Here is a 12,579-nt window from a genome sequence, read left to right as displayed (position 1 = left end):
GATTATGCCTTTGGTATTCATCTTCCGCCTCTCTTTTAGAAGAACTACAAAGAAAAAAATGGAACATCGTTTATTAGAGGAGATTTTTTATCTTCCTGGGTTGGATATGAATATCTTTTGATTAAAATCAAAATGTACTTACCAAAATATACACTTATAATTTTGGAAATAATTTGGATGATACTGGCATGGTACAATAAGTAATACAGACAACAAGGAAGAATAATATATTAAACCTCATAAACTACTATCAAAAAACTTATCATTAGTTTTTTTAATAAAACATATGAAAACAGTGGAATTAACCATTTTTGGAGTGTAAAAAATTCTTTTCGGATGTTTTAGATAAATAACGTGCTTTTGATGGACCTTTTGATTTGGTTGACAGTTTTGAATTTTTCACTCTTAATTCTACACTTCCAAATAATCTTATCAAACGAAAGTTTTCCTATCTAATTAAATGGTCGTTTGATAAATCTGGTTGCAAATCTATTTGCTGCAACTCCTATAAAGCCTTTTTCTCTAATGAGAAAGGTAAATATGCTAGATATACTTACTTGAGGTTTGATGATATGATGAAAGCACTAAATTTTCTCCTCGACAAATTTATGTACGTTTCGGCAATGAAGTTTATCGACAGGTTGTAGGTATTCATATGGGCACCAATTGTGACCCTTTAATAGCAGACTTTTTCCTTTACTGTTATGAATCACATTTTATGGCCAAACTCAGTAAAGAACCGTCTAAATTCCATTTAATTGATAAATTCAACAACACTTACCGTTATCTTGATGATAATTTTTCGTTGAATTGGAAAAAAAAAAACCGACTTGGGACAGGCACATAAAGAATTTGGCGGGGTTAAACATGTTTGCGAGCGCTCCACCCTCCCCTTAGTAACCTGGAACAGTGGTGTAACAGTACAACATAAGAACAAACTATAAAAATCAGTTGAAAAAGGCTTAACTCATCAGATAGATACAAATAGAAATACATCTAACAAAAACAAAGAGTGGACGTGGACGGTTACTTATACATTGTACATCCCCTACAACAAAAGACACTCAGTACAGATCAGAGAGTACCCGCAGTTACTGACAGCTAGTTCAAAACCAATAACAACTAATAAAAATAAATCATGTATCTAAGACTAAAATGTCAATCAGTACACATCCATCATCTAATGGATTCAGCGTAAAGACGTCATTAACAGTCAGAGAAAACATGACCTTGTGCAATGTCAAACTATAGGTATCGACAGATTATAGTACCGTGAAAGTACATATGTGTAATATCTAGTCTGGTTTAAATTTACTGATAACAAAATCAATATTTATACCAATAAAAAATAATATTCAAAGATTCAATTACAGTGTTGAATAGGGAACCTTTTAAAATAAGTTTACTTAAAGGATCGATAAGTTTACCCGGATCGTATCTAAATTTCCGGGTTCGGTAAACAGCATCTCTGTAAAAATTAGGATGTACTATCCCGTTTAGAGTAAGTATTCTACAGGTACAATCAAACTTCCAAATCAAATCTTTGTATTCAATGTTTTCAATAATTTTGCGAATGCTGCCCTTGATAGAACTGAAGAATACAACTACTACTATATAAATGTAAACAAAACATACTGTCGACGTGATGGATGAACATGAAAGAGGCTCAAATGAGTAATTTATATCCGCCTTTTTCTCTCTCTCCCGTGTTGTTGGCTACAAATTTAGATACGTCCAAAGAAAGCAGAATGGACAAGGTAGTTAATATATCCCTAGTTTTAGCTCTTTATTAACGAACATAATATTATGTTCATAATATGCGGGTAGTACAGATATTAGCTCTTTAAATATAAAGCCCTTTCGATCCCCCGGTATATCAATCACAAGTTCACAACCATGAAAGTGTATGCACATTTGGATTCAATTCCCACAACTCTCATTTGAAACACGTCTGTGTCATATTTTAGAACCGTTGTTATCCAACTGACAATATTTAGTAGCAAAAAAAAAAAACAAAAAAAAAAACACAACAAAACAAAACAGATAGATTGTATAAACATTTAGATACATAGAAAATGATATTTAAGATGTGCCAAACTTGCAATACAGACATTTTTATATCACTTTCTGAATTAAAAGGGGACAAAGGTACATCACGGGTTTTAGGGCTCTGAAATAAAAACGTTAAATCTTATCTAGCCCTGCTTGATTGCTGATTTTAACATGTTATTTTCACCATTACTATATGTGTATGCAATGCAACTTGTCATAAGGCCAACATTAAAAATGTCGTAATACAATTTAATTATCAGCTAGGTGAAATAAATAGAAGTCAATAGGTATAACTACAAAAACAATATCAATACATGAATGATAATACATAACATAAATATAAAAGCCAATTTTTGGCAAATATCCGCCAAGCCTGCAAGGCCGTCATTTTTGTATTCTAAAGATACACAGTTACTCATAACAATTAAATAAAACAAGACACTTAAAACCCTTTTTTTCTTTCTTCAAAATAAGCTCAATCCTTTCAAAATGCATACTGATAATAAAAGGAAAACAGGAGACCCACCCAGAATGTATGTAGATCCTGAGTTCCCTGAAAAGAGAAAAAAGAATAATTATAATAAACAATAGATGATGAAGCAAATAAAAATATATAAATAATTTCATTTCAAATTATACACCCTGATGTTAAGTAATATTGATAGTCTTTTTTTTCTGAAAAGTTCTGTACCAGCAAAATTTAAATGAGGTCCGTCTCTCGCAGCAAAAGGAGAAGAATCCGGATATTGTCTTGTAAAAAACTGAGTTACAATATAATATACTAATCCTTTTACACAATCTTAAGGTACTGAAAAATAGTCGCCCTCTTTTCTAAGAAAATCCCTTTAATAATTATAGGAATGCATCATAAATATGTGCCGCCATCTTTTTAGCTACCGAAATCTTATCGTCAGATGAAAATTTTAAATATCTCTTGTATGCATCGCTTTTCCAATCCCCATATAATTGAATTAATTCAGTCAGTACTTCAGCTGCAAAAGCCCAACTTGCACCCTATCGCCTAACACTGTGTGTAGAATATGAAAAAGCATCTAAACCAATCCCAGTAATTAACTGTTTCAATATAATCTGAAATTATCTATAAGTATCAGAAGTACTAACTAATGACTTCATATTCATAAATGCGTGAACGGGACACAATGGAGAACCTGATATAGATACTAGAGGTATCAATAATTCTCCCTCGCCAAACTGAATGGTTTTCAACCACCTAATACTTATCACTAATAGCTTACTCTCAAAATCAATAAGGATATTATTTCTGCAAAGATGCTTATTATGAACAAAAATAAAAACAAATCTGGAACCAGATTAGATTTTCTGAACCTAAGTAAAAGGCATGTAAAAATAAACACCATATAGAAGCATCATGCGAACTATTTATATCCATTTTATTGTAAATTTCAAGCAAACTCTGAGGAGTAATCGACAAGGCCTGATTTAGACAATGTGCCTTTATTCCGCATAAATCTCCCAATTTATATTTCAAATGAATATCTTCAAATTGTTGATGTTCTAGATTGAGAAGTAAATGCAAAAATTTGACTAAACTTATATATTATTCTTGGTAGAATCAACAGATTTAAAACTCCTGCTAAGAAACTGTACACATAATATCAAAACCTGAACTGTAGCTGGAACAGGATTAAATTCAAAATATATACAAAACATAAAATATGGCTCTAACTGAGTTTTTTTTATTTTTATGAGTACTCTCCGCAAAAGCATGTTTAGCAGAATTTTTACATTGAAACCACAAAACTTTTAACTCTAGTACCTCTTCATTTCTATCCATTTCAAATGATGATTCAAATAAATCTCTGTATTTATGATTAAAGTGCAATCGAGACATATAATCAGCAAATCTATTTTCTTCACATAAAATTTGTCCGACTCGAAACTCAAACTGAAAACTTGCTTAGTACAAAACAAAGCTCTATCAAACAAGCCTAGATAAATGTATCCTTAGATGAACCTGAATTAATGCCAATAGCCAATAGCTCCAAATCCTTCTAAACAAGCATCACTTGAAAAATTTTATCTGGAGAAGACCAATCGTCAAGACAAAAAAGAATTACTTTGTGATGTAAATGTAGACACATTGAGTCATAAGATTAATAAGGTTCGCGTATTTGCTTAGGATAAACTGAATGATAATAAATTTTAAAATACTATTGTCTCATTGGCACTCATACCACATCTTCTTATATTTATTGATACATATAGTCAAATTTTAAATCAGGATATCCAAATTATTTAGGTTGTAGAATTCCAGTAAAATCTTGAATAAATGTAGACTTTTACAGGAAAAAAATTGTTAGATTATGACAATAAAATCGTTTGCGAGTTTTTACAGTTTGGTGCTCCGATTGGATTTCAGGGAGAAATGTTAGACGATCGTTTATCTAAGGTTACTCATCATAGGGGGCTACAGATTTTCATAATGAAATGTTGGCTAACTTATAAGAGGAAGCTTCATATGGGGCTTCAATTGGACCGATTGACAAAAATCCTTTTTCATGTCATTTCAATATTTCACCGTTAAATTCTGTGTATAAAAAACTCGATGGAACAAATTGTCATTTTAGACTAAGTTTTAGACCTTAGACTTTAGACCTGGAAGATCCGTAAACTATTTTATCTCAAAGGATTTTTACTTAGGTAAAAAGTACAATTGTCGTATCCAAAAGTTGATGATTCAGTCGGAATCATTAATGACAAATGTGGTAAGTGTCTGGTTTTTAAGAAGGATTTGAAAAGGGCTTGCATACAAATCTTTATTTATCCAATTGATTTTCATTTTGTTGGTTTTCAGTGAGATAATAAGCTCTTTGTAGACCGTGTTTTTTCTATTGGTTTACGGTTCAGTGCGTTGATTTGCCAAAGAATCACTACAGCTTTAGTTTAAAGTTTTATACGATGTGAAATATGGTTAATTATTATTTGATGGCTTTGGTGGAGTAGATACGGTTGATAAACTGACAAAGCTTATTTAAAATTCAGGAATGCATCTCCCTCATGCATTTTTAGCTCTGATTCCTTGCCCGGCTTTGGTGTTACTTTTTTGTCCTTTTGGTTTATATCTCTTCATCTTTTTAATAAGCTTTGGATTTTCAAATATTTTGGCCTCGAGCATCACTGAAGAGACATTGATTGTCGAAATGCGCATCTGGTGCAGAAAAATTGGTACCGTTTATGTTATTATAATGTTTTATGTGCATTGCTAGAAGAGCCCAAACAGAAAGGAGTACCTCCTTCTACTAGGATGGAATTTTCAGGTATCACAGTTGATACAATGAAGTTTATTTTGGAAATATCTCCAGACCATGTTCAAGAGATTTCGTTGTTATTTCAGGCTTGGTTAAGAAAGAAAAATGCTTCCTTAAGAGAGTTACAGTCATAACTTGGTAAACTTCATTGTGTGTCAATTTGTGTACGGCCCTGTAGAATATTTGTTAGTCGTTTGTTAAACTTTCCTTGGAGTTCGGTATCGTATCGTTTTCGTAGTGCATTCAATGCAATGCGGTCTCTAAAAACACCGCAAAGGACCTCCTTTGTGCACAAAGAAGCACAATGTAGCACAAAGGACCACAAAGGAGTTTGATAAGAGCACAAAGGATTTTCAATTGTGTATATAATGGGGGAAAAAGTCATTTCATACGAAAAAAATATTAATTTTTTTAAATACTAGCGTTAAATCGCTAAATTGAAGATTTACGATTATGTGTTCAAAAATCGGTACGGATATATGCATAAGATTACGGCATTTTTTAGATTATCAATTATCGAAGATTTTACTATACATATATATTTTAAAATATTGCAAAACATGAACTTAAAAATAAATGCTTGACATTAAACAGAAAAAAAAAAATAAAATAAAAAAATAAGGAAACGCTGTTTGTCAAAATTTCAATTCCACAAATAACTAATTGTATAATGAGGACTTCATTGCGCTTGGCATTAACAAAGAGGAATTCTTTAAAAAATTTATTATCAGTGTTAATAAAGCAGTCTTTGAAAACAAGGAAACTATTTCAAATACAATTATTTTGTACTTAATATTTAAAAATAAAACAAAATGAAACTTTAGACGTATGCAAAATTAATATAGATCACACAAGGGGTGATCAAAGACATCGTTTATTGAGGTAAAAAAGGGAAAGTAAAAACCAATGTACTCAAAATTTTATAAGAAATATAGAATGAGAAAATTCTTTATAGAATTTTAATTGCGACGGTTAAAATTTCTTACTTTGTTATTTATTTATGTGTGAAATATGTTAAAACACAAATAGCAGAATGTAAATTTCATAAACTACTCGTTAAAATAACCATTTTTTTTATACCCAATTTTCATTTCAAATTGTAATTTTTCATTTATCAGGCTAATAAAATAACCAAATTTAGATAATGGTTGTATGTCAACAACAAACAACCTAGAATGCCAACGCCACAAATGGCCAAAAGACAGTATGAACAGTCCATTTTTTATTGCGTATTGTCAAGGATTTGTATAGTCTCACTATACAAATCCTTGGTTGTGTGTATACTTTTCGTTTCTCATAGCAAGTTAAGATTCGTCAAGTGAGAAAATTTCGGTAGATACTTTGTGTTTGTCAAGAATAAAACAAAGTATATATTGACGTTTCTGAAATACGAATTATAAAATTCATGTCAATTTCATAGCCTAAGAATTGCCGGTAAACGGACAGAAGAATTGCCAAACTGATCCTTTTTGCGTCATGTCAAATATTTTCCTCGTAAACCTAATAGATTCACAAAGTAAGAAAAATTTGATAGATACTTTGTTTTTGTCCAGAATAAATGTTGATAAAAAAGTGTATATTGATATTTCTGAGCTACTGATTATTTAATTACTATATATAAATTCAAAAACATAAGCTAAGACATAAACCGGATATAAAGTCGGTTCCGATTCGGTTCCGGTGATTCCACCTAGTCGTACATAACGTAAATCGCAGTTTTCGTGAATTTTAAAATATTTTGTTTACATTTTTCTTCCGAAATTACATTATTTCCTTGCAAAAAATCCAATTGCAGGTCCTTTGTGCTCTTATTACACTCCTTTGTGCTACATTGTGCTCCTTTGTGCACAAAGGAGGTCCTTTGCGGTGTTTTTAGAGACCCCTTAAAATGTCGTAGCCAGTAGAGGTACATAAGGACTTACTTTAGTGGCAAAGGTTTCTGTTATAATGGTATTTATATGAAGCGTCTTGAAGATTGGTCTTCTCCAGATGAGATTTTTTTTCAAGTGATGTTTGTTTAGAAGGATTTGGAGCTGTTACTTCAAATCTGTATTTTCATGCAGTAATTCCTCCTGATATTACAAAAGATCAATAGCATATTAATTGTTGGAATTTTTTGCTTTTGTAGTTTTAGTAAATATTTGAGGTAAAACAAATCACGCGAAAGAAAAACTGTTTTTTATGCTAATGGGACATCTGTTCGTGTTATAATTCAGGTTCATCTAATGATACCTATATGCCGACTTGTATGAGGGAGATTTGTTTTCAGTTTGAAATTCGAGCCAGACACATTTAAGGTGAAGAAAATCCACTTGCTGACTATTTGAATAATCCATTGAAGTAGATAGATATGAAGAGGTGCCAGATCTCAAATATTTAAATATTTTTTTGAATAATTGGTTATTTATTCTACAGAGTTAGAAGTTCTGCGGTTTCAATGTAAAGATTCTGCTTAACATGCTTTTGTGAACTCAGTTAGAGCCATATTTTATGTTTTGTATATATTTTGAATTTGCCAAGAGTTATATAAGTTCAGTCAATTATTTGCATTTACTTTTAGATTCAGAATATCCACAATTTGAAGCTTTTCATTTAAGATTAGTACGAAGAGGTTTATGCAGAATTAAGGCACATTGTCTAAATCAGGCCTTGCCGATTACTCCTCAGAGTTTGCTTCAGTGAGACACAACCCAGACCGTCTGAACTTACCTCAGCGACCCACGTAGCGTGACATTACCAGAAAAAACATATACGTTTGAATACATTATAAACAATTACTTGTGTTCTAATTATTGAACGATCGTTTGTATATTTGACAGAGAAAACTTTCTCAACAGTTGTGACAATAACGACTTTATCTTCATTAATTCAAGATCATTTTATAAACAATTTTGGTAAATAAAAAAATAAAATTTGGAAATATTCCATTGCTTGAGAAAATCACGTTCTCCCTGAAATGAGTAAACACTACGCCGTTTTTAGATTTACAGCTGAAATTTTCACGTTTTGTTAATACTTACGACTCACTTCACACAAGACTCCTTCGTATCCATTTTCACATAAACATGTGTCAGGTTCAGAACAAGTTCCATTGTTCTTACATTCAGGATCACAGATAGCTACAATTAGATAGACATGATCTTACAGAAACTTTCAAAATGAAAACAGCATTAAATGCGCTTATCCTTAGATATTTTGAATACTTTTTAGAAATTCATGGGAAGGCTTACGTCTCTTGTATTTACCACTTAATTTCTTTTCTTTTTCTTCTGCTATTTGTCTGAACGTAAATGGAAAGTCAGAGCATGGACCAGTATGGGAAAATAAAAAAATATAGATAAATGGATAAAATAAGAGGAGCACAATGCCATTAGGATAAAAAGTTCTGTGAAAATTTCAACGCCATCGGATACAAACGAGTTAATTTATTATCCAGCTATTTTTAAAAGGTTAAAATTAATCAACTTAAAATAACAGTAAAAGTAAGAAAACAAATATATATAGATCGATATTAAATTTAATATGCAAACGAATTCGTGAGATAAGCATAATTTATAAACTTAATCTATTAAGTGACTAAAAACTATCTTGAAAATACATACTCAGGGCGGAAAAAATATAAATTTTTTATCGATCAATCTAAGTGACAGGGATTTCTGAATTTTGTTCACAAATAAGATCTCAGACATAGAAACATCGTTAGCTGTGCAATTGGGAGTTGAATAATGAACAAATAGGAGACGAATCGGAGAAAAAAAAGTAATAACATAGATTTTAATTTATTATGGGTAAATTTTCAGCTTTGAACTATTGTTTTTCCTTCAGCAGATTTTTCCAAATATTCAAGGATGGAAATGAATATTTCTAATCATAACTAATTGTTTAATTTTCGAACAAACATGTATAATACACTTACGAATCATACAAAAATCTCCTTCATAACCTTTGGGACATCTGCATTTGTTCGTTTGGTAACATGTTCCGTTGTTCTGACATCCTGGACTGCATGTCACTTAAACATTTAAAAAAACATGCTTTAAACTTATTACAATGAGATAACAAACAACTTATGAACTCTCATATATTTGATACGTATCTGTATCTGTATTGGTACGTGTAGAACCCTATTTAGGCTTTTATACACGGTGGAGAGGAGCGCCGTTGTTATGGGCGGTGTTCCTTTAAAGCGGTCTTGGATGACTCTACAGAATCTGCATGCACAACTTTATCTGGCAGTTTGTTCCAGTGTATGGTTGTTTCCACGAGAAATGAATGTTTATATTTTGGCTTATTGCTGTCTGGTACTTTAAGCCCTCTAGTGTTATTTATTATTTGGCGTTCGATTATGTTGTCTGTTTCACAATTTGAATATATTTTGGCTTTGATTGATTTTTCTGTCTTGCGGGTGTGACAAAATTGTCGGCTGGTAGAGCCGGCATCAGACCCCAACCACCTTGTAAATCAGGATCAGACGGAGGCTGTGTCTTCTTTCCTCTAGCGTCTCAATTTCAAGCTGGCGTCTCATGTTGGTGAAGAACCCTGTTTCTCGACTCCTGTAGTTTTTCTTTATGAACCGTAATCCTCTGTTTTGGATACATTCCAATTTGTCTATTTCCCCTTTCATATATGGGTTTCAGATGGTTGCACCATATTCCATTGTAGATCTTACTAGGGATATGTATGCTGCTTTTTCTACATGCTTCTGGTACGTTTCTCAAGATCCTCCTAAGAATGCCCATGGTGGCGTTGGCTTTCTTGCTGATGTTGTTTATGTGGAAACTCCATTTCAGGTCATTTGATATTTGGAGTCCTAAGTATGGGTTCACTTGTACCTCTTGTGTTGGTCTTGGTCATTTTTAATTGTTTTGTACAATAGGCAATCGTCTGCAAAAAGTCTTACTGATGATGTTACGCTGTCTGACAGGTCGTTTATGTGGCACAGAAACAGGATTGGTCCTAAGACTGTACCCTGAGGTACCCCAGAGTCAACTGTTTTTTCGCCGGATATTTCCCTTTCCACGATGGTGCGCATTGATCTGGCAGTTAGGAAGTGTGATATCCGTTTGTGTGTATTTCCTTTGATTCCATATTGATCTAGTTTGTGGAGTAATTTGTTGTGTGGATCTGTATCAAAAGCTTTGGAGAAGTCTAATATTGCAATGTATCTCGCTGTATAATTTGAATTTATCAGATAAAGATTTTTTCAGAGAGGTGACAGCGACTTACATTGTAGATTTTATATGTTATCTGGCTAAAACTTTGGATATTTAAATCTTATTTTTAATTTAATATCAAAGTTATCAATATTTCGACCAGGAAATTGACCAGGGAATAATTATATTAAACGTGCTTTCAATTACCACAACCGTTCACAACACAGTTGTACATTTTGTTTATTGTTGTGTATGTGCACGTGTTTAAATGATGCAACATACACAACAATAGTATCTCATTTTTTTTTTATTTTGACTTACCCTGCGTTTCACAAAGTAATCCTGCATATCCTCCTGGACATTGACATAGTCCTCGAGCAATACAAGTACCGCCATTTTTGCAGCCTGGTGGACAAAAGTCTAAAGAAAGCATGATTATAACATTAAGATTTCTCTGATTTGGGATACATCTATCTCTTCTTTTCCAACGCAGACAAATTGGGCATTTTTGCATACAATTAATAAAATGCATCAACAAAATTTGAATAAATGGAAACTATGTAAAGCAAAATTTTGTCTTGCTGATCATTTTTGCAAGACAGAGTTTTTGTTGATCTATTATTGTTTTCAAGATAATAGAAAGTAATACCGAACTCCAAGGAAAATTCAAAACAGAAAGTCCTTTATCAAATGGCAAAATCAAAAGCTCAAACACATCAAATGAATGAAAAACAGCTGTCATATTCCTGACTTGACCTGATTTCAATTATTTGACTTAATTGTAGTCCTTTTATCTGATCAATTTTGATATTCAAAAGATAGTTTCAGAATATATTGTAAAACACTAGAATAAGTATAAAATAATTATCCAAGGGAACATGTAATAAATCGTCTGAAAGTCAGCTGACCATTTCGGCCATGTGAACTTATTTGTAGATGTCATATTGCTGATCAATTTTGCTGCAAGCAGTTTCTCTCTATCCTATATTTTCCACTAAAAACATGTTTAAAAATGTCATTGAAAGGCAATAAAATCCTTTAGATGGCACGGTAGTATTTACATTCCGGAATTTAAGTTTATCTTTTATGTACACTACTTAAGTCAATGTATCTGAACAGTGTGATTGGACAAAAAAATACAGCATCTACTGAACATATTTTCCCAAGCTGAGGGACGAATCAGGTGTAGAAAAATATGAAATAATTTTACATACAGGTGAAGATGAATTTTTTAGATTTAAAAAAAATTTTTGTATTCACTGCATGATAAAAGACCTAAAAGCACTATTGGCCTAAGGTTTAAAAAGATAGCAAAAAAAGTAAACAGTCATCATACATATTCAAATTAATTTTTGAATATTATAATGAAAGTACTTCAGTTAACTGTGTATGTAGAATTTTGGGTAGCGTTAGAAAGTGGTGAAAATTCTAAAAAAAGGCTTTCATTATCTCTATGAGTAAGGAAATACTAGGTGCAACTTTAAGGAGTTGACTAACGATTTCGGCCATTTTGAATTTGTAGAAGATCTTGTCATGCTGATCATTTAGAAGTCCAACGTTTCTCCCTATCTATTATAAGTTTCTAGATTAATGCTTTAAACGGGGATTAACGTGTAAAAATCGTCTTTCAATAGTAATAACTCCTATAACTAGTAGACTGACTATTTCAGTCATACTGATCGTTTTTGCAATTAAAAGTCTCTCTCTAATTATTACAGTTTCAAATATATAGCGAAAAAGCCAATAAGGTAAAAAAAACATCCTTGAAGGACAATTACTCCAACGATTGCCAATGAGACAACTTTCCATCAGAGAGCAAATAAGGCAAATAATAGCAACTATAAGTCACCGTACGGCTAGATGCGGAATCGTAGCTCATAGGTCCTTATGATATTTTTTGGCAACTTGTGGTCCACAAATTGTCGAAAAATATCATAAGAACCTTGAGCCTCGGTTCTGCAGTAACCTACGGTATGCATGCGTTGCTTGAAACACTTGTCGACGCAATGGGTCTTGTTCCTTTTGATGCTCATGGGATTTTGTTTGTTACACTGATTTGTCTCTTCCTATTCGATGTAAGAGAT

The 12,579-nt window shown here is 32.2% G+C and overlaps 1 protein-coding gene across 1 annotated transcript in view; it reads right to left on the bottom strand.

The window, feature by feature from the left end:
- Window positions 1–2,141: 2,141 nt before the first annotated feature.
- LOC127736140 (neurogenic locus Notch protein-like) overlaps window positions 2,142–12,579 on the bottom strand; it is a 101,045-nt gene continuing 90,607 nt past the window's right edge. Inside the window, exons 8-11 of the mRNA XM_052246688.1 lie at window positions 10,817–10,915; window positions 9,259–9,354; window positions 8,363–8,461; window positions 2,142–2,605 (exon numbers count right to left, since the gene is read on the bottom strand). Of these exons, the coding sequence (XP_052102648.1) occupies window positions 2,517–2,605; window positions 8,363–8,461; window positions 9,259–9,354; window positions 10,817–10,915 (383 nt within the window). The 3' untranslated portion in view covers window positions 2,142–2,516. The remainder of the gene's footprint in view (window positions 2,606–8,362; window positions 8,462–9,258; window positions 9,355–10,816; window positions 10,916–12,579) is intronic.

Source organism: Mytilus californianus, unplaced genomic scaffold, assembly GCF_021869535.1.
Source record: "Mytilus californianus isolate M0D057914Y unplaced genomic scaffold, xbMytCali1.0.p SCAF_3, whole genome shotgun sequence".
In the NCBI taxonomy this organism is placed as follows: domain Eukaryota; kingdom Metazoa; phylum Mollusca; class Bivalvia; order Mytilida; family Mytilidae; genus Mytilus; species Mytilus californianus.
Note: the sequence above shows the minus strand (reverse complement) of the source record. Positions and strands in the feature narration are given on the sequence as shown.